The sequence below is a fragment of the Sarcophilus harrisii genome, chromosome 1, assembly GCF_902635505.1.
Source record: "Sarcophilus harrisii chromosome 1, mSarHar1.11, whole genome shotgun sequence".
Classification (NCBI taxonomy): domain Eukaryota; kingdom Metazoa; phylum Chordata; class Mammalia; order Dasyuromorphia; family Dasyuridae; genus Sarcophilus; species Sarcophilus harrisii.
The window spans coordinates 279655999-279679294 of NC_045426.1; the positions used below are offsets into that span (position 1 = coordinate 279655999).

General features: G+C 34.5%; 2 protein-coding genes across 2 annotated transcripts in view; one reads left to right on the forward strand and one right to left on the reverse strand.

Annotated features, from left to right (window-relative positions):
- The first annotated feature begins 2031 nt into the window (after window positions 1–2031).
- LOC100920621 (zinc finger protein OZF-like) lies at window positions 2032–5694 on the forward strand. Its single transcript, XM_031943135.1, has 3 exons — window positions 2032–2950; window positions 3470–3553; window positions 3892–5694. Exons 1-3 carry the CDS (start codon window positions 2809–2811, stop codon window positions 5304–5306), a joined length of 1641 nt encoding a protein of 546 aa, XP_031798995.1. The 5' UTR covers window positions 2032–2808; the 3' UTR covers window positions 5307–5694.
- Window positions 5695–14783: 9089 nt separating this feature from the next.
- PTGR1 (prostaglandin reductase 1) overlaps window positions 14784–23296 on the reverse strand; it is a 30311-nt gene continuing 21798 nt past the window's right edge. Inside the window, exons 8-10 of the mRNA XM_031943172.1 lie at window positions 22356–22461; window positions 18281–18402; window positions 14784–16034 (exon numbers count right to left, since the gene is read on the reverse strand). Of these exons, the coding sequence (XP_031799032.1) occupies window positions 15924–16034; window positions 18281–18402; window positions 22356–22461 (339 nt within the window). The 3' untranslated portion in view covers window positions 14784–15923. The remainder of the gene's footprint in view (window positions 16035–18280; window positions 18403–22355; window positions 22462–23296) is intronic.

The following is a 23296-nucleotide window of genomic DNA, read 5'->3' on the forward strand; positions in this document are numbered from 1 at the left end:
GAAAAAATCCACTAATCACCACCTGAAAGAGATTCTAATGAGAAAGCCTACATTAATATCATAGCCAAAATTCTGAAACCCCCAGATCAAAGAGAGAATATTACCAGCAACAAGAAAAAAACAAATACAGCAGAGCCACAGTTAGAATTATACAAAACCTAGTAGTGGCTAATTAAAAAATCACAAGTCTTGAAAGACTATCAAAGAATAAAAGAACTAGGGTAGTGACAGAAAATTACATAACTAGCAAAGTTAAGCATGATCCTGAATGGAAAATTTTTAAAAAAAATTGATATTCAATGAATTGCTAGGCTTTCAGGATTTTGTGGCAAAAAATCCCTTGAACTTAATCGAAAATTTGACATTTAAGATCCAACAGAAATATGAGCTAAACATGAAAGACTAATTTTGAGGAACTCAATAAGAGCAAACTTTGTTTTATTTGTGGAAATATATATATATATATATATATGTCATAATTGAGTAGTTTAAAAGAAACATTAGAGCTGAGTAAGATGTGATTCTAAAATAGCAATGTAGGAAAAGATTTTAAAAAGTAACTATCTTATATGAATAAGGGGCAAAAGCTAGAAGTAACACAGAGGAATTAGATGAGGGAGGAGGGTTGGTAGTTCTGGAATTCTCACAGAGGGAACAATTTGTATATATCTTGAAAGGTATAAAAGTTCTAAATTTATAAACAATAATAAGGTAAGGGGAGGTAGTTGAAGAAGGATGTATAGATTAATGGAAATAGGGAAAAAAGAGGGACAGAAAAAGTATAGGGAGAGGATGAGGGAAAGATCCTGGGAGTGAAGAGGTTAAGTAATAGCAAGGCAAGGTAGCAGATAGGAGTAAAGCAGAGGCATTAGTAGGGATAAGAAATAAGAGATATACACAAACATAATGACAATGATCAGAAGTAGAATTTAGGAAAACAACCTAGGGCTAGGAATCACTGGTTTCCGGCAAAATTAAAACTAAAGTAGACAAATCAAAAAAGGAAAATGGGGAAACTATACTGTCAGCCATATTAATATTTTTAGGTTACTTAAAATAACTAGATAGTATAAGATTGAAATATTGCTTTGGTACAAGAAGTGATGAGTTGGTGGATTTAGAAAAATATGGAAAAACTTAAACTTCTTGAAAGATGATGTTATTCACCTTCAGAGAAATAGGACTTTACAAACAAAGAGCAGCCTAACATAGATATATATGAATGTATATATGTGTATGATTATATCCATGCTTAATTGTAGCTTTGTGGGGGAGGGGGCGAGGAAAGGGGAAAAAATAAAAAGTACACAGCAGAGAATAGAAGAAAACCTACATGGAAGCAATGATGGACAGCTCTCGACACAATATGTTGTATTTATCATATACAATTTCTTGAAATGGAAATTTATCATCTCATTTTTTAAATTTTCTCATGTTCTGTGCATGTGGGAATTTTTTCTTTTATATTTGGCTTGTTTTTCTATTTTAAAATAAACTTTTAGAAAAGTAAAAAAAATGAGGAAAAAGTTCATGCTTGATCAGAATTCCTTATTAGTGGAGAGGCTATTAAGACACAGAAGATGGTAGTAACAGAAGGGAATTATATAAAAGTATATATTTACCATTTGTTTCAGGTGAGTTGTGTAGAATAAGAATTTAGGTGGAGGTGACTGAGGATTACTAGAATTTGAGGAAAGAAATAGAGAGTTACTTAATTTTTAGTCATGGAAGAAACATAATTTTTGATCTGTTCCTTAGATTTTTGGTGGGGTGGTATTAAGAGACAGGTCAATTTTCCGAGAGCCTCCACAATTGTGGATCATAACATCTGAAGAAGTTGCAAGGCAGCTTTTGCTGACACAGGTGTTGTGAACGGGGAATGAGAAAAATTGGAGGCAGTGGGAAGAGGAGAGAGGTCAGACAACGCAGTGGCCTCTCAGTCAGAGAGTTTAGAGAGCAGCAACTGCCTCTCAGTCTCCTTGTATCATCCTCTCACAAGAGGAGATCCATTCTGGGTTGGATCTCCAGCAGTCACTGTCAGGTGGTTCCTGTGTATTCCAACAGGGTAGGAATGAATTGACATTGTATTAACAATATTAGCCCTGGCATTAATGGGAAAATTTGAGAAAAGCTTCTTGTTGATAGGAGCAGGATTATGAATGAAAAGTTGTTTTAATGACCATACAATGTATTTTGTAATTAGAAAACAATCACAAATACTGATAATACTGGAGGAATGAATGATTATGTTGGAAAACAAATAATCTTTTAACATTGGACGATTGTAGCTTTGTGGTATTTAATTGGAAATTAATATTGAGAATGAAATTGATGTTAGTGTTAACCACAGCCATCTTAGGGTGAGTTTAATTCATTCTTTGAGTTTTAGAGAAAGTGAATTCTCATTTAAAATTCATCCTTTCTCCTTGGAAAGTGGGCTTGAGCAAATGAATAGGATGCTGTATATCCCAAGGGGATCCTTGAATTGTTATTCTTATTGCTACAAGAATTGAAGGGCTAATTATTAGAAATAAGTTCCCATTGTCTTAACAGGATTCAGTGCTTCTCAAATAAAATTCTAAGCTCCATAAAAGTAGGAGGCATATCACATTCTTTTGGTATACTCCCCACCCTTCCACCACAGTTCTGATATAAGTGATGTATATGGTAACTACCTATAGTAGATTACAAATTATATAGAATTACTTTACTGTTTTATCAGTGTCTTACACACTCTTCATTTCTTTGTTGCGGCCAGCCTCATCCCTATAAGCAATGTAGGGAGCTAACTAGCTGGCAAGCAGATGTATGTTTGTGTTTCAGGAATCAGTGACATTCAAGGATGTGGTTCCAGATTTCACTTGGGAAGAACTGGTACAACTGGACCCTGTTGAGCAGAACCTATACAGAGATGTATTGCTGGAGAACTATAGGAACTTGGTTTTTCTTGGTAAATTTCCCCCATATATCTCAGAATTTTTAATTAAATTAAATTTTATTTGATTTTGCTAATTAAATAACTTTTATTATAATAAAATGTTCATAAAAATAAATGCTTAATTAAATAATTTTTAAAGACCATGAGCTTTGAAAGTACCACACTGAATTTGTTTGATGTAGAAGCCAGAGAATCTTGATCTTTTTGTATTATAGAATTGAAAATGGGGTAGTTTCTTTCCCCCTTTACTAGTCTGGATACTGTCCTTTTCCATTTCTTTGCCTTTTTGTGTTCAGGTTTTCTGCTAAGAACCCAATAAAATAATTTCACAGGTGGAAGATTTGTATTATCCTCAGCCCTTTGGCCCATCCTCCTGTATTTTATGAGGATTTAACACTGAGTAGTTTTGAAGTTCTTTAAATTGTGGCTAACATATTCCACCCTCTCTAAATATGTAGAATCTGAGATTATATTTTGGAATGATTTTTCTACCACAGAAATATGCATTTCACTTTTCTTTTCCATGAACAGGTCTTTCAGCTTCCAAGCCAGAAATGGTCTCCCAATTGGAACATGGGGAAATGCCATGGATGCTAGAAAGTGAAGCCCCCAGAGGTATTTATCTATTTGAATAAATGAAAAACTAGCAGACAGGAATTTATTGTAAGTAACAGCTCATTTTGTTGGTCAGAGAGAAAACACCTTGGAAATGTTGATCCAAGAAACTCTTCAAAACCTTTAAACTATTGACAAGGACTGAGAGAAACTTCTATTCCTCACCTAGAAAATGCTGATTATATTTATACTACCTATTTCACAGGGTTGTTATGAGAAAAATGTATTGTTAACTTTAAAGCAGCTACAGAAATATGAACTATTTCATCATGGGTATTTTTTTTTTAATCTTACTTTGTTTTTCCACTTCCACTGCAATAGTTTCTTTCTTCTTTCAGATTCAGTCATCATTCCTGAAGCCAAGGCATCATTTGAAAAGTGGGAAACATCTGTGGAAGGATCACCTAAGGGAGCAATAATGAAAAGACCCAGAAAACTTAGTTCTTGGAACTTCAAACTGAAAGAAACTTTTCACTGTTATGGCAGATTAGTCAGGCAGCAAGGCCCCCATGAGCATTTGGAGCAAGAAACTGTTGTACATGAGGAAATTTCCAGTAATGAGAAAGGCTTTGAGAGTAATGAATTTGAGAGAAGTTTCAACTTGAGACCAGTCTTAGATACAGAACAAATTCCTATAGTAAAAAACATGTATAAATATGATATATTTGGAAAAAACATCAAAGATAATTTAGGGCTGCTTAAGTATCAAAAGATCCGGCCAGGAAAGAAACCTTTTGTATATAAAGAATTTGGAAAAACCTTTAGTCACATTTCGCAGCTTAATCTTCATCATGACCATCATTCTGGTGAGAAACCCTGTACATGTAATGAATGTAAGAAAATTTTTACCAAGTGGATAAACAGTGCTGAACATCAGAGAATTCATTCTGAAGAAAACTTAGATCATTATAAATGTAATGAGTGTAGTAAAGTCTTAACTAAGAAGTTAAATCTTACTGAACATCAGCAAATTCATTTTGGAGAGAAACCTTTTAAGTGTAAAGAATGTGGGAAAACCTTCAAATGGATTTCACAATTTAATGTTCATTATACCCATCATTCTGGTGAGATTCCCTTTACATGTAGTGAATGTAGGAAAGCCTTCATCAAGTGGGCAAATTTTACCGAACATCAAAGAATTCATTCTAGAGAGAAACCTTATAAATGTAATGAATGTGAGAAAGTCTTTACTAAGCAGTCTAACCTTACTCAACACCAGCATACTCATTTTGCATTGAAACCATTTAAGTGTAATGAATGTGGAAAAGACTATAGCTACCTTTCACAACTTAATCTTCATCAAAGAATTCATTCTGGAGAGAAACCTTATAAATGTAATGAATGTGGGAAATCCTTTACCAAGCAGTCAAATCTTAATCAGCATCAGCATGCTCACATAGGATTGAAACCATTTAAGTGTAATGAATGTGGAAAAGACTATAGCTACCTTTCACAACTTAATCTTCATCAAAGAATTCATTCTGGAGAAAAGCCCTATAAATGTAATGAATGTGAAAAAGCCTTTACTAAGCGGGCCAATTTAAATCAGCATCAGAAAATTCACTCTGGAGAGAAACCATATAAATGTAATGAGTGTAATAAAGCCTTTACCAAGCAGGCAAACCTGACTCGACATCATAGAATTCATTCTGGAGAAAAACCCTATAAATGTAATGAGTGTGGCAAAGCATTCACCCAGAGAGCACATGTTACTCAACATCAGAGAATTCATATTAGAAAGAAACATTATTGAAAGTATTGGTGGTCAGAAAAGTTTCAATCTGAGAGCACATTTTAATCAGTATAAAAGAAATTGTAATAAAGGGAAACTTTGTAAATACAATAACCTATGATTTTTTTTTTCAGATTTCTTACTATCATACTTTACAATTTAAACTATGTTCTTAGTTCAGTTGTCTTGGGCCAAGAAAACAAGATTCATAACTGAATTATAGAACCAAAGAGCTAGCCATTACTTTAAAGGCTATTCCATTTTATCTACCTTGCCAGGGATTCTTTTTACAGCATCCCTTACAAGTGGGTTTTCCATCTCCATGCAGATCTCTAATGAGAACACACTGTCTTCCAAGGTAATTTATTCTACTTTTTGTAAACTCTTGTCATTAAGATTTTTTTTTTCCCTGAGGCATTTGGAGTTAAATGACTTGTCCAGCATCACACAACTAGGAAGTGTTAAGTGTCTAAGGTCAGATTTGAACTTGGGTCCTCCTGACTTCAGAACCATTAAGAATTTTTATGTCTTCCAAATTTAAATCTGGCTTTTTGCAGTGTTCACCTGTTTCTCTCAATTCTGCCAGATGGGGCTAAGGAAAATTACTCAGATCCCTCATCTATATGATAACCTGTCAGATGTTAGAAAGACAGTTATATTACTTCCATGTCTTAATTTCCTCTGATTATATGTACCTATTTCTTCTAATCAGTCCTTGTCTGGATATTTTGCAGTCTTCTTACCCTCCTATTCATGCTCTACTAGAAAGTTTCCTTTTATCTTTTTGTAATACTGTCATCTAAATATTAATTGACCAAGACATAATGTAATGGAACTATTACTTGTTCTGAATAGTTTGTATCTCTTAATGCAGACTTGAGTAGAACTGAAGAATCCTATGAGTAGAAAGAGGACATTATTTTGATTTGATTGAATTGACTCAATGTAGAATCTGTAGAAACCCTGTAAAGTACAACACAATAAATAGAGCAAGGTATCCATACCATGATCTATCTTCTGTCAATGAAGAATTCTGACTACTTTTTGGAGTTGTCTACTTCTGAGTGATTTGAAAACTGAATTGTCTAATGGGTGAACTCTAGAGAAATAGTTTACTTATCTTGTTGACACTGGGAAATGTGGACCTAGTTATCAAAACCTGTAAGTTTGACAGTAGTGGAAGCATTAAAAGTACCTGTTAGAGCCCTTTCCATCTAGTCTCCTTTGTGCAGTTGTTTCTTCTAATACCAACATCCTGGTTTCAAACAGTAGAGTAATGTAATGGGTCAGAATGCTGGAGAAAGGTGTTAACTCAGTGGAATTGATAAGAAAAATGGTTATCTAGTTTAACATGGTGATTAAGAGTTCTCTAGTTCAATATAATTGATTTAATTTTATAACAAATAATGGTTTCCTAGTTATATAATGATAGGTTTATACTCAGTATGATGAATTGATTTAATTGTAATAGAGTATATAAATTGGGAACAAACTCAGCCACAGAAAAGAAGAGCTTGAGCAGCTTCTTGTAGCTCTCCTGCCTCCTGCATTCCTCCACTAAGAAAACCAAGGCCCATCTGAAGGTCCCCTAGAAAGCTAGCCGGCCCCAGACAATAAAGACTTTGGACTTTATCCCTGACTATTCTCATGGTGATTTTCTGCTGAGACCAAGGCTAATCTGAAGGCCCTCAAGAAAGCTAACCAGAACATTACAGAGTAGGTACAGAGTACAGGCAATTGAGGATTGAGCAAAATCTGGAAAGCTTCTTACAAAATAATTATTGTAGAATACACTGGAGCAGAGTTTGTAAACTGGTAAGAACCAAGAGTAGATCATCCTTGACTTGCTTGTAACTATTTCCTTGGGAGATAAACAGTTTGATTATTAAGAGGTAGATTAGAATATAATAAGGAGTACATCCTACTGGGGAAAAAGTTTTTCCATAAATTGGTCAGTTAAAATTTCAGTCCATTAGTTCTTTCTACTTCTCTTGAATTCTGGGGATGAGGAGAATAGGGATGGTGGAAAGTTTATCGAATGGAAAACCTTGAAAAGCTGTTAAATAATGCTCCCTTAATCATTGGATACATGATACGGAATTCCTTATTTAGGATATGTATTACTCAAAAGAATCTTGGCCACTGTTAGTCTTTTAGACAGAAAAGACCTCAATTTAATCAGAAAGCATACAAACGATTACCAAAGAATACTTACATTCTTTGGAGAAATTGTAAGAAGTCTAATTGTAGATGGATTATAGAGATATATTTTTGTTCTTTTTATATCCTTGCAGTTTTTCAGAGTTGTGTAAATTACAGATAGAACAAGAGTCTGTCCTCTTCACTGGGCAGACACATAGTGCAAAGGATAGAACATTGGGCCTAGAGTTAGAGAGATCTGAATTCAAATCCAGTCTCAGATACTTAGTAGCTTTGTGACCCTAGCTAAGTCACTTAACTTCTGTCTATCTTGATTTCCTCAATTGTAAAATGAGGATCATAGTAGTAGCTGTCTCCCAGGGTTGTTGTTCAAATGAGGTATAAGACAGTGCCTGGCAAAACATACTTATTTCCTTTATTGCAGCAGAAAATTCTCTTACCACCAATATGATTAAATTTCAACTAGATTTTTTTTATCTGAATAGTTTAGGTTATTGTAGGGTCATTACTAATGAGTCTATATTGGAATTAGGGGCCAGGAGATATGAGTTTGACTTCTACAGAAAATATTCTTTGTTGTTTTAAGATAAGATCTATTACATAATACATTTGAAAGAAATCTCAGACAGATCTGACCTAGGGAGATATGTTGGATCTGTATTATCTCCTTGCTTGGGGCTGGGGAGCTTTGTTTTCTTTTTAAAATTTTTTATTATAATAACTTTTTATTGACAGAACCCATGCCACGGTAATTTTTTACAACATTATCCCTTGCACCCACTTCTGTTCCGATTTTTCCCCTCTCTCTCTCCACTCCCTCCCCTAGATGGCAAGCAGTCCTGTATCTGTTAAATATGTCGCAGTATATCTTAGATACAATATATGTGTGCAGAACTAAACAGTTCTCTTGTTGCACAGGGAGAATTGGATTCAGAAGGTAGAAATAACCCAGGAAGAAAAACAAAAATGCAAACAGTTTACATTCATTTCCCAGTATTCTTTCTTTGGATGTAGTTGCGTCTGTCCATCATTGATCAATTGAAACTGAGTTAGGTCTCTTTGTCAAAGAAATCCACTTCCATCAGAATATATCTTCATAAAGTATCGTTGTTGAAGTATATAATGATCTCCTGGTTCTGCTCATTTCACTTAGCATCAGTTCATGTAAGTCTCTCCTAGCCCCTCTGTATTCATCCTGCTGGTCATTTCTTACAGAACAATAATATTCCATAACATTCATATACCACAATTTATTCAGCCATTCTCTAATTGATGGGCATCCATTCATTTTCCAGTTTCTAGCCACTACAAACAGGGCTTGGGAAGCTTTCTTAAAGGCCTTTCAAAGTCTTGGTCTCAGTGGAGAAAATGAAGAAGTAGAGCCTGCCACCAGGAGCCTGACCAAAGATGGAGTGAATCTCTCTCCTTGGTTCTGAGAGCTGCACTCCAGTCCTTTGTCTTCTCTGCCTCTTAATGAATCTAGCTGAGGCTCCTAGCTTATATGCTCTACACTGAGTATAAACCAATCATTATATCATTAGGAAACTATTATTTGTGGTAAGATTAAATCAATCATACTGAACTTAGAAAACTATTAATCACCATGCTAAACTAGATTAAACTACTTAGTTAATACCTTGTAAGAATCCTTGTTTCAGAGTTCTGGCCCATAACACTATTCCACTGATGAACTAATCTATTTCTTAGACAATACCAAATGGTTTTGGTGACTGAGGCTTTATAATATAGTTTTAGATCAGGTACAGCTAGGCCATCTTCATTTGATTTTTTTTTTTTTTCATTAGTTCCCTTGAAATCTTGACCTTTTGTTCTTCCAGATGAATTTTGTTGTTATTTTTTCTAGATCATTAAAATAGTTTCTTGGGAGTCTCATTGGTATAGCACTAAATAAACAGATTAGTTTAGCTAGTGTTGTCATCTTTATTATATTCGCTCGACCTATCCAGGAACACTTAATATTTTTCCAATTGTTTAGATCTGACTTTATTTGGGTGGAAAGTGTTTTGTAGTTTTGCTCATATAGTTCCTGACTTTCCCTTGGCAGATAGATTCCCAAATATTTTATAATATCGAGAGTTATTTTAAATGGAATTTCTCTTTGTATCTCTTGCTGTTGGATTTTGTTAGTGATGTATAAAAATGCTGGTCATTTATGTGGATTTATTTTGTGTCCTGCAACTTTGCTAAATTTGTGGATTACTTCTAATAGCTTTTTAGTAGAATCTTTGGAGTTTTCTAAGTATACTATTGTTAGAATCCTAGTGTTAACTCAATGGAATTGATAGAAACAATGCTTGTGTTTATACCTTTGAGAGTTCACATATTGGCTCACGCATTGGAGTTCACAAGTCAGGAGATATCCAAGTTTACACCTCCCATAATCCCACTCTTGGAGGAGGAGTCAACCTTTGAGTTTACACCTCTAAAAGAGCATAAAAAGGAGCTGAGTCAGTGAAGTCGGTCAGTTCAGAAGATTGTCAGGAGTTGGAGTTAAGCTAGAGGCAAAAGCTGGAAGAGCAAAAAGACAAGCTGCAAGAGTTCTTGGAACCAAGGAGGGAGATAGGCCTCTAAGAAAACTAACCGGGCTATTTTGGAAGAGATTTTGGCTGCATTTGAGGTGATTATTACTTTGAACTGAAACTAAGGTTGCCTCCAGAAACCTCCTCAAGAAACCTGCTCCCAGAGAACCATTATATTTTAGAAAAGAAAAACACCACATACCATCATATCATCTGCAAAAAGTGATAATTTGGTTTCCTCATTATCTACTCTATTTCCTTTAATTTCTTTTTCATCTCTTATTGCCAAAGCTAGCGTCTTGAATACAATATTTAATAGTAATGCTGATAATGGGCAACCTTGTTTCACTCCTGATTTTATTGGAAATGGTTCCAGCTTATCATCATTATATATGATGCTTACTGATGGTTTTAAATAGATGCTACTGACTATTTTAAGGAAAAATCCATTTATTCCTATACTCTCTAGTGTTTTTTTTTTTTTTTTAAATAGGAATGGGGTTTGAATTTTATCAAATGCTTTTTCTGTATCTATTGAGATAATTTTTTTTTGTTAATTTGGTTATTGATATAGTCAATTATGCTAATAGTTTTCCTAATATTGAACCAGCCCTACATTCCTGGTATAAATCCTACTTGTTCATGGTATATTATCCTGGAGATGATTTTCTGTAATCTTTTTGCTAAGATTTTATTTAAAATTTTTGCATTGATATTCATTAGGGAAATTGGTCTATAATTTTCTTTCTCTGTTTTCATCCTACCTGGTTTAGGTATCGGTACCATGTCTGTGTCATAAAAGGAATTTGGTAGGACTCCTTCATACCCTATTTTTTCAAATACTTTATATAGCATTGGAGTTAATTGTTCTATAAATATTTGGTAGAATTCACATGTAAATCCATTTGGTCCTGGGGATTTTTTTTAGGGAGTTGGTTAATAGCTTGTTCTATTTCTTTTTCTAAGATGGGATTGTTTAGGATATTTATTTCTTCCTCTGTTAATCTAGGCAACCTATATTTTTAAAGGTATTCATCCATTTCATTTAAGTTATCAAATTTATTGGCATAAAGTTGGGCAAAATAACTCCTAATTATTGCTCTATTATTATTATTATTATTATTGCTCCTCATTAGTAGAAATTTCTCCCTAACAATTTAATTTTCCTCTTTCCTTTTTCTAATGAAATTTACCAAGGGTTTATCTATTTTGTTGGTTTTTTCATAAAACCAACTCTTAGTTTTATTTATTAATTCAATAGTTTTTTTTTTTTTTTACTTTCAGTTTTATTGATCTCTCCTTTTATTTTTAGAATTTCAAGTTTAGTGTTTGATTGGGGGTTTTTAATTTGCTCTTTTTCTAGATTTTTTAGTTGTAAGCCTAATTCATTGATTTTCTCTTTCTATGTTTTGTGCAAGTAAGCCTCTAAAGATATAAAATTTCCCCTTCAATACCACCTTGGCTGCATGCCACATATATTTTGGTACAAAGTTTCATTATTGTCATCCTCTTGGCTTAAATTATTAATTGTGTCTATGATTTGCTGTTTCACCCAATCATTCTTTAAGGTAAGATTATTTAGTTTCCAATTACTTTGTGGTCTATTTTCCCTTGGCTTTTTATTGAATGTAATTTTTATTGCATCGTGATCTGAGAAGGATACATTTACTATTTCTGCCTTTCTGCATTTGAATTTGAGGTCTTTATGTCCTAATATACAGTCAATTTTTGTATAGCTTCCATGAACTGCTGAGAAGAAAGTGTACTCCTTTCTGTCTTCATTCAGTTTTCTCCAAAGAGCTATCATACCTAACTTTTCTAGTGTTCTATTTACCTCTTTAACTTCTTTCTTATTTATTTTGTGGTTTGATTTATCTAGTTCGGAGAGTGCAAGGTTGAGATCTCCCATTATTATAGTTTTGATGTCTATTTCTTCTTGCAGTTCTCTTAACTTCTCCTTTAGAAATTTAGATGCTATACCACTTAGTACATATATGTTTAGTATTGATATGGCTTCATTATCTATGTACCCTTTAGCAAGATATAGTGCCCTTATCTCTTTTAATTAGATCAATTTGTCCTTTTGCTTGACCTGAGATCAGGATGGCTACCCCTGCTTTTTTAATTTCACCTGAAGCATAGTAGATTCTGCTCCAGCCTTTTATCTTCATTTGGTATATATTGCTCTGCTTTAAGGGTGTTTCCTGTAAACAACATTTCGTAGGATTCTGGCTTTTAATCCAGTCTGCTATCCCCCTTTGCTTTATGGGGGAGTTTACCACATTCACATTTATTGTTAAAACTACTAATTCTGTATTTCCTTTTATCTTATTATCCCCAAATTATGGTTTTCTCTTTCTTTCCCCCCTTATGTCCCTCCCCAGGATTAGACTTATGAGTAACACTTGCCTCATGCAGCCCTCCCTCTTTAGGATCCCTCCCTCTCTCTTGAAGTCCCTCCCCTTTTCTTAAACCATTTCCTTACTATTTCTGTATTTGCTTCTATTTACCTTACTTCTTCCCTTTTCAATTTTTCCCTCCCACTTTTCAGTGAGATGGGAGAAGTTTCTATGTAAACCAAATATGTCTAATATTTTCTCTTTGAGCCAAAGCTGATGAGAGTAACATTCACAATATGTTCATTCTCTCACATATAATAGGTTTCCTTTGCTCTTCATGAGATGTAATTTCCCTCTTTTTACCTCCACTTTTCCCCTTTTCTGGTACAATTTCCTTTTCACCTCTAGTTCCTTTTTTATATTATAACAGTAAAATCAAATTATACATGTACTCTTTATGCTTACCCATAACAGAAATACAGTTCTCAAGACTTTTTTTTTATGCTTCTTTTTACCTTTTTATGCTTCTTTTGAGTCTTATATTTGGAGGTCAAACTTTTTGTTGAGGCTCTGTTTTTTTTTTTCATCAGAAATAGATGGAATTCACCTATTTCATTTCCATCTTCTTCCTTGGAAGAAAATGCTCAGTTTGGCTAGGTAAGTTATTCTTGACTGCATACCAAGTTATTTTGCCTTTCAGAATACCAGATTCCAGGCCCTTTGATTCTTTAATGTGGATGCTGCTAGATCCCGAGTGATCCTTATTGTGGCTCTTCAGTATTTGAAATTTTTTTTTCTGGCTGCTTGTAGTATTTTTTTCCTTGGTCTGATAGTTCTGGAATTTAGCCACAATATTTCTTTGAGTTTTTATTTTGGGATCTCTTTTATTCTGGGATGTTTTTGATTGATGAATTCTTTCAGTGTCTATTTTGTCTTTTTATAACATCTGGGCAGTTCTCTTTGATGATTTCCTGAAAAATAGTGTTTAGGCTCTTTTTCTCATCATGATTTTTAGGGAGTCCAATAATACTTAGATTATCTCTCCTAGATCCATTTTCCAGGTCTGTTCTTTTCCCAAGTAGGTATTTAATATTTTTTCCTATTTTTTCATTTTTTTTGGTTTTGCTTGACTGATTCTTGGTATCTCCTCAAGTCATTCATTTCCATTTGTTCAAAGGCTGATTTTTAATGAACTATTTTCTACCTTTACTTTTTTATTTCTTTTTGTATTTATCCAAGAATTATTTTCTTTTCCCAATTCATAAATTCTGTTTTACTTGGAATTGTTTACCTTTTCCAATTTGCAAATTTTGTTTTTCAGGGAGTTGATTTCTTTATTCACTCTATCTTTTAATGACTTATCCTGACCTTCTTGCAAAGCTTTCCTTTCATTTCCCCATTTTTCTTCTAGTTCTCTTTTAAGATCCTTTTAAATTTCTTCTATGAGAGCCTTGTATGATGGGGACCAGATCTTATGCACCTTTGGATCTAGAGACGAACTGTTTTTCATCTCCTCAGGCTTTAAAATCTGCTCTTTTTCAGCATAGAAGCTATCAATAGTAAGAGCCCGCTTTGCTTTTTTGCTCATTTTGAAAAAAAAACAAAAAACAAAAAAACCCTATGGTCTGCTTATCAGGGGCAGTGGGGTATTTCCAAGATGCCTCTACAGACAATAGGAAGTGGCAGTGAAGGGGCAGTGGGATCACTGGCTGCACTGGAATTAGCAGTTGTGCTGAAATCAACAGCAGTGGAAAGGCAGCTACTAAGGCTTCACTGGGACCAATAACTGCGGCTGCACTTGGGTTACACTGAGTCACGCTGGGTACTGGGTGGTTGTGGTTAGGTCCAGAGAGACTCTAGCATTTTGAGGTTATAGGTTCCCCCCACTGTGTTTATAGCTTCTTTGCTGCTCTACTGGCTACTGCCAGAGCAAAGTAGCCACACTATGGTAAAGTTCTCCCCACAAGATTTTCCTCCAGCAGAGACCATATCCCACCCCTCTCTTGTCTGCTCAGTGTGAGCTGTTTCCCTCGCTCTCACTACCTGTCTGAGTCTGCACCTGGCCTAGCCCCATTTCGTCCCCGTGCATGAGCAAAACAGACCTTTTCTGGAGAATTTCGAGATTATCTTCAGTTGGTAATGTGATACACTCCCAGTATTTGTGAATTCTAACAGTCAAGCATTAATTCCAAGGCTGAATTTCATTAAAATAGATTGAGGGAAAAGGAAAGTTTAGGAAGATGTGTGTATCCTCTCCACCATCTTGGCCCATTATCCCTTATTAATAAATGTCAGTTCCCCTAACACTTGCAATGTATGACCCATAGTTCTTATCACATACATTTACCAAGAATAGCATTGGGGAAACTTCTCAGTCTTGAGTTCCTAGGGAGATCCTAGGGAGTATCTCATACCATGAAGTATACAAGACAGAAGGATCAAAAAGTGAGAAGCTAGACTGAACAGAAAAGACATTTATTAGTATACTAAGGAAGACTTCTTGGGCTAGTGTGAGTTTCAATTTAGGGTACAGATTGGTTTTTATAATTTTTAGGCTTGCTTAGAATACAAAGTCAATCTGAAGAGGGAGGGAAACTGTTCCCTTTATTTAAAGGCCCACAAAACAAAAGTTTTTGTTTTTACTATCATGCAGCCCTCCAACAGTCTGAGGGACAGTGAACTGGCCCCCTATTTAAAAAGTTTGAGGACCTCTGGACTATAGGGGATCATGTAATGGATTATAGGCACTTCTGGAACTGATTATGTGCTCTGACCCCTAATTAATAATAAATAACAATAATTAACATTATGTGCTTATTGTGTGCCAGGCACTATGGTTAGCACTTGACAGTTATATAATTTAATCTTCACAACAACCCTGAGAAGTAGGTACTATTATAATCCCCTTACAGATGAGGAAACTGAGGCATATAGAAGTTAAATGACTTGTCCAAGAATACAAGTGGTAAATCCAGCTTAAGCTGGACTTGAATCTGTGTTTTCCTGACTCCTTGCTGATACTCCATCCACTGTCACACTGTGGATGTATATTAATACATATTACACATACAATACATATTACAATATATTAATACATTAGTCTTTGCCCCTTGTTAAAAATGTATGATAATGGTTTTATTTATTTATTTATTTTTAGATACGTTTTTATTGAAGTCTTTTTTTTTTAAATCAGGGTAATCCCTAATATCCCAAAGTTAAATCTTAGTTGTTCTCATGTAAAACTTTTTATAAGCCTTAGTTTTCTTACCTTTAAAGGGGAGAAGTAAACTTACACTCTCTGCCTCACAAGTGAGTGAACAAAGGACTTTTGGAAATTACAAAATGCTGTTAAATATAAGTTGTTATTATAATTCTTATATCTTGGTGATTGTTCACTGACTAAAGAATTTTCACTTGTTATTTTTATATAACAATTTTTTCATTTATTTTATTAAATTGACTAAACACAGAATTAATTATATTGGTGATTTTTAGTATTTTAAGATAACAGGTATGCTTTTCCATAAAGTTTAAGTAAACTTGAAGTAAACATACTAATATGCTTTTCAGATTTCCAATGTGATGTACTCTTGGATCTCTTATGGTTTCACTAATGTTTTCCCCAAATTCTCTCCTTTTAGCATTCCTATGAATGCCATTGGCATATTTTCAAAACCTTCAGTGATGTGTTCTTGGTACTGGATTTTGCCCTGTGGGAAGAATAAATAAACAAAAAATAAAAGGAAATAAACCAATTTCTAATTACAGTTTTATCCCAGGAGATAAGAATAAAGGCAATTAAGTACACAGTGAATAGAGTGTTGAGCCTGGAGGCAGGAAGACCTGAGTTCAAATCCAGCCTCAGATACTTACTAGTTGTGTGACCCTGAGTAAATCGCTTACAATTTTTCTCATCTGTAAAATGAGCTAGATAAGGAAAAAGCAAACCACTCCAGTATTTTTGCCAAGAAAACCCCAAATGAGATCACAAAGAGTCAGACATGACTGAAAAGACTGAACATAGGTATTAAATCAATGAATATTTCTTAAAATCCCACTGTGCAAGGCATCATGAAGCATACAAAGCTATAAAATATGCCAGAACACACCTTCTAAATGCAGGTGTCCCATATGGCTCTCTTCTCTTTTTTCTCTGCTTCTTCACTTGCTGATCTAATCAATTCCAGTGGATTTAATTATCTCTATGTTTATGGTTTTCAAATTTACCCCAACTTCTCTGCTGACCTCCAGTCTCATATCTCTAATTGCCTTTTAGACACCTCAAATTGGCTGTCCAGTGGACACCTTAAACTCATTATGTCCAAAATGGAACTCATCTTTCCATCTAACCCCATCCCCCCAAGATTTCCTATTACTATTGAGGGTACCATCACCTCCTCTTCTCTTAGGCTTGCACTCTAGGTATCATCTTCCTCTCTTCAGTCTTACCCCCATATACAATATGTTGCCAAGACATGCCAATTTCACCTTTGCAATTTATCTCAAATATGTATCCTCTTCTCTTATTCCACTTTAGTATTGATTTTTGACTTTGCTTTAACAAGCCAATGATCTGATTCTGCAGAATGTGGAAATACTCCTGCTTCAGTCAAGATTCAATAAATTTTGCTTCTTTTTTGATATTATTCTATATTCACAATGTTCATTTCCTCACAACTTTCTTCTTTGAGTGAGGGTTCATGACCTATTGGTATAATTCATTAGTAGGCCTTTGATCTCTTTCAATGAACATCCTTGAGCTATATTTTTCAATTTATATTTTATTATCTTTTCTAGCGCCCTCCTCTGCTTTAATATAATCAAGTATTAAAGTACATATTGATTTAATTTGAATATTTTTGTCAAGTTCTTCACATTCTCTCCTTTCCTATCATTTGTACCAGAAACTAAAACACAAGCCATAGCTATCTATATGTTGGTCTTTTAGAAATATGCTCATCTTGTGCACTTCAATATGGCGGTCATACCATCCCATAAAATGTTTCTTTCTTTCTTTCTTTTCTTTTTTGGCTGAGGCAATTGGGGTTAAATGATTTGCCCAGGGCCACACAGCTAGGATGTGTTAAGTGTCTGAAACTAGATGTGAACTCAGGTCCTCCTGACTTTAGGGCTGGTGATCTATCCAATGCACCACATAGCTACCCCCCCATAAAATGTTTCTTGCAACTTTTGAATACATACTCTATTAGTTCCTTTGTCTTTCCAAGAAGGATCTATGAGCCATCTTTAACTACTACTTTCATTTGTCTCTTGGTTTCATTTTTAATAAGAACATTAATATTCATATGATGATTTATTTTCTACTGTGCTATGTGCATTTGGTCACTGGACAAGGATTTCACAATATAGCATCAACAGTTACATTAATATTTATAGTATAAAAGCTATGCAATTCTTAGAAATTTCTACTCCTTTTCCTTTCAGTTTACTTCAGAATCATTGAAAAAGTTGAAGGACAATACCCAGGACTGCACCCTGTTTTGCAATTTTCTTTGCTTTGTGGTTTGGCATTGTCAAACATTCATCATCTGGTAACCAGCTTTTATGTAATGATTTCTCTTATTTATGCTATTTGTTGCAGAGCAGATACTGAATTTAGCTTGGATGAGACTTACAGTCTTTCTAGCATTGTAGAACTTGACAAAGCTTGTACTCCATTGACATTTTATCTTCATATCATCATAAGGCATTTTGAGGTAAATTGGAAGTTTTAGTTTTTAAGATAAAAGATTTATATTTTTGTTTTCAAGGAACTTAGGAGATCATGAATTGTTTATTACAGTCTGTCAAGATACATCATTGCCATAGCTTAAAGATCCCAAATTCATGACATTCTTAGACTATGTATAAAAGAAATATTTCTATGGAAGGGATTGTGATAGAAAATTCCAGTGAAGCATTCTAGAAGAGAGAAATCTCAATTGTACTGTCTTACCTCTAAGACCCATTTCAACAAGTCTTTTAGGCCTTTTTGGCGGACATCTCCTTGCCAGCGACTGACAATAAATCCTTCCATGCGTAGCTCATTATAAATAAAGGGATATTGAATATAGATTCCTGTAAGGAAGAACATATGACATTTATTTAATTAATACTGAGGCTTTATAAGTATACAGGAAAAGAAAAAGTGAGGAAAAACAAAGCTTAACATTTTTCAGCAAGTATTAGTTTCATTCTAAATTGTCCATATGATTTGATCCAGTAATTTCATAACTGGACATCTAAATCCAGGAAATCAAAGACGGAAAAAAAAGGCCAAAGAATCCCAGAATATTCACGATAGTACTCTTTGGAAATCCAGTTGAGTATCTACCCACTGGGGAATGGTTAAAAAAATAATTTGGTATATGACTGTAGAATAGTATTATGTGGGTGAGGAATTCAGAGAAAGATGGAAAGTTTTCTATGAACTGGCACAGAATGAAATAAGCAGAATCAAAAGAATATTATAACAATAACTGCAGCAATATAAATAAAAAGATCAATAATGTAATCCAAATTCTTAAGTGAAAAAACTAGGGATAATCTTAGAGAATATACTTTTCTTTTCAAAAAAGAGGCAGAGAACTAGTAGGGCAAAGTGTTTTATGCATTGTCAAATTCAATTGTTCTTTTGGGAGGGGTGTTCTTTAATAGTTTTTCTTTGGTATAATGGATGGTACAATCTGGATTGGGTAGGGAAAAGGAAGAAACATTATAATGCTTACTATATGCCAAGTACTTGACAAATATTATCTCATTTGATCCTCACAACAACCATGTGAGATTGGTACTATTATTATTTCAGTTTTACAGTTGAGGAAACAGGCAAACAGGGATTAAATAGCTTGTCCAGAGTTACAGTTAGTCAACATCTGAGTATGGATTTAAACTCAGGCCTTCTTAACTCCAGGCCTAGTGTGCTTTACCTTACTCAGAAATTACTATGGTGTAAAGACAAAAGACACATTAAAGTATATTAAAATTTTTTAAAAATCAATATCATCTTCTAGTTACTTCTAGGAAAATCGTTGCACAAAGGGCTCAAATAAAGGTTGAGGTGGATATGCCTTTTTCTTGATGCAGCAATGTTCTTGTTTCTTATTTGGATTGTCAGTAGCTGACTTGGATACTGCAGCATAAAACCAGAATACTTAAAAGAGACCTCTTGAAAATGTCTAATCATTCTTCCAAAGCAATTCAGACAAGTGGTTCTCTGGGTTATTATTATAATTCAATGGAAATCAATATACATTTAGTAAGCATCTTGGGAAATGTCTAAAACAGAACTCATTATTTCTGCCTCCCATATCTATCCCCTCTTCCAAGCTTGCTTATTTCTGTCAGTTACCACATCCTTTTAATCACTGAAATTCACAACCTCAGAGTCATCCTCAGTTTCCCTTTCTTCCTTCCTTCCTTCCTTCCTTCCTTCCTTCCTTCCTTCCTTCCTTCCCTCCTTCCTTCCCTCCTTCCTTCCTTCCTTCCTTCCCTTCCTTCCTTCCTTCCCTCCTTCCTTCCTTCCTTCCTTCCCTCCTTCCCTCCTTCCCTCCCTCCCTCCCAAAATGGAAGCAGTCCTTGACTTCAAGAGACTTATATTCTATTTGGGGTGGGGTGGGGAATAAGTAATTATGTACCAGGAAAATAGAAAGAGAAAGGGATGGGGAATCAGGAATGGCTTTACCTGGTTTCAGCTTTGGAAAAAAAAGGCTTTTGAAAATTATTTAAATTTTAATTTATGGAATAAAATAAGCATTTCCATAACACAGTATAATAAAAATGATTGCATATGAGACTACACATTTATTATATATAACTTGCAGTTCCTTTTAAATGTATAATAAAATTATAATGTAAATTTCTTTTTTTTTCCCTCCTTCCTCACCCCTGCCCTAGAGACACAAATTTGTATGTGTGTACATGTGTATCTATATATACATATATGTGTGTGTGTATACACACACACACACGCACACACACATAAATATGTAAAATCATTCTGTACACACTTCTATTTATCAGTTCTTTCTCTGAGTGGCAGAAATGATAAAGGAGTACATTATAGACTTGTGTGGAGATAGGAGATGCAGTGTTGAGTTAAAGGACAATTTAATAGTCCAGTTGGTTTGGAGTATAAAATTGCAAAGGAAAATAGTACTAAATAATCTTGGAAACATAAAACTAGATTATAAAGGGCCTGAATCAACTCTGGAAGGAGAAATTGAACAACCCATCTGAGTTACTTGCTATCTACAGTCTTTGGCCTCTCCTATCATAGCTTAGGGGCAAGTTGGAGTAGTGAATAGAGAACTGACCTAACCAGGAAAATTTGGATTCAAATTCTACCTCTTACACAGACTGGATGTGTGACTTTGGCAGTGCTTAACCTCTTAGGATTCCAGGAAACTCTTTGACTATAAATTGCAGAGAAAGGGAGTTCCTCACCTGAAAGTTCCCTCTACTTATGAAATCATAGACCTATTCTCTGCCCTTGTCATCATAGCCAGGACTATGTATTCTTGGAAAAGTTTGAAAAGTGTGTCCTCTATGGGCCCATCAAATACCTTCTCTATTGTAATACAGAGGATTGGGTTGGCATTTTTTCCCCTTTTAAATCTTTTATTGATATAATTTTTTGTTACATTGCCCAGTTTCTTCTGGTACCTCTCCCCCTTTGTGAGAAGACTATTTTTTAAAGGAAAAAAAACAATAAAAATAAAAAAATCCTCTTGGTTTTACAAAACAAACAAACAAACAACAATTCCCCCCCCCCCCCCCCCCCCCCCCCCCCCCCCCCCCGCCCCCGACTTTGGAAAACTTGTGTGCATTTATAAAAAGTATGTTGAGAAGTGCCCTTGTGTCTTCTAGTATCCTTTTCCCTCTACTCCTAGTATATTGTGTTCTAAGTCACCACTTCTTAAAAGTAATTCATGACCTCATATGGGGTCTCATAACTGAATGTGGGGGTTGTAAAATTATGATTTATTATCTGTAAATATTCGATTTGTGTACTTGTTTTATATACCTATGTATCTAAGGTCATGTAGAAATTTCTTGGGTGAAAAGGGGTTAAGAGTGGAAAAAATTTAAGTCTAGGTAACTTCCTATCTTTATTTATAGTCTTGTTCCCTAGTTTTTTTTTTTTTTGTTTTGTTTTGTTTTTTAGCAAATTCTTCCTTCTATCTAGTTTGCTTCTACTTCATTTGGTACCTTTTCATTCTATCTTTTATAGACATGAAAATCAATTGATTACTACTGATTGGGTAAATAATGCTTTTTGATATATTTGAAGAGTGTTAGCAAGTCATCCCATATTTTGGACAGGAAGCATTGCTATTCTGTAAGTAGGAAAGAGTATTAAGTGTAATATTAAGTGTAAGACATTTCCTTTCAAATGTCAAGTGGCCAGAGTTGTACCTAAAAGTAACCATTAAATTAAAAGGTACTGTGTTGACAGGCCTTTCAAAGGTAAGAAAAATGTCAAAGAATAGTATGAGACTTTATTTATTCCATAGTGTTTCCTCCCAATCCATTACAGAAGAGAAATTAGAAATGGAGGTAGAGAAAGGGAAAGGAGGAAGCTAGAGACATTGTTGTCTACCACAGTCAGAAATGAAGAAGTGAATGGAATAATCAGATAGAATAGTGTTTGGGGGAAATGCTAATATCAATTAAACTGACCTGGCAATAAAACTATTTACATAGACGTGCTAGATTCACAGTTGATAAATTACTGGCCTTGGGGGCATTTTGTTATGTTTAAAGGAATAGTTAGATACTTTCTAATCTCCTAGTCTGTTTTTGGTCTCAGGAGGAGGAGAAAGATTAGATTGTCTTTTTTGGCTGTTATATAAGAACTGAGATAAAGGAAGTGATTAGATATAGCTACCTATTTATATATAGAAACTTATTTTAAAATGGTATTATTCTCTGTAAAACAATTATAAATAAGCAAAATTATAAGAATATTATCATATTCTTGCAGTTTTATTTGTTCAATCCACATCTGTGATTGTACATGATTACCTTACCTTGTTGAGGTTTTTCACTATTGTATGTGGAAATGGCTCCACAAATAGCAATTCTTCCAAATTTCTTCATCTGAGGGATAACTGCATTTGTAAATGCTCCACCTACCTAAACCATCAAAGACAAAATCAGAGAGTAAAAGTTAATATTTATAAGAATCTGTATAACTCCTGTCTTATGGTCACTGAGATTCCCAAGTTGAATAATAGAATGGGACAGTAGTTTGCCTTTTCTTTTCTAGCTATTTAACTATGAGAACATTTTAAGCATGCCATCTATGGGTAGATCTAAAACTCTATGACCAGACTATTATGTTCAAAGATTCATTATAAGATAATGACTCCAGTGGGATAGAAAGGATATGGAGAAACCTCAAGTTCTAGAGTTGTGATTTGACTCAGACACATGTTCCTCACTTTCAGCATAGTCAGAGTTATGCCTACTCTTCCCACAAATGTATGCGTACTTCTGTCAGAGTGTGACACAGGCTTACTGGGGAAATGTCATATATCTAAAGTTATTGTTATGCCACTTTATTAAATGCTTTTGTTAAGAACTAATTATGTAAATGGCACAATGGGAAGTATACCAGTGGGAGTTTATAAACTATAGTGGCAGAAGTTCAAGTCCAGAAGGTACTTTAAAATGTAGAGTAGCAATTGCTATCTGTAGTCTCTACCTTAAATTGGAGGAATATTCCAGAGTGGGTGCTACATGCACACATAACTGTCAGTTTTGTATGAATAATTTGATTTTGTGCTGGTCATATATTTGTCAGAAAAATGGATGCTGCATGCATAATTTTAGGGTGAAATATTCCTTTGTTTTTCACTTGGCTTCCTTCCAATCTCAGTTACAATCTTGTCTTCTGTAAGAAGACTTTCCCAGGTTACTTTAATACTAGAGCCTTCCACCAGAAATTATCTCCAATTTGAATTTTTTT

Excerpts from the sequence above, each read along its gene's own strand:
- LOC100920621 (XM_031943135.1), top strand. The coding sequence starts at position 2,809 with ATGTTTGTGTTTCAGGAATCAGTGACATTCAAGGATGTGGTTCCAGAT. Across the intron at positions 2,951-3,469 it reads TAGGAACTTGGTTTTTCTTG|GTCTTTCAGCTTCCAAGCCA; the intron begins GTAAATTTCCCC and ends TTCCATGAACAG. Across the intron at positions 3,554-3,891 it reads AGAAAGTGAAGCCCCCAGAG|ATTCAGTCATCATTCCTGAA; the intron begins GTATTTATCTAT and ends TTCTTCTTTCAG.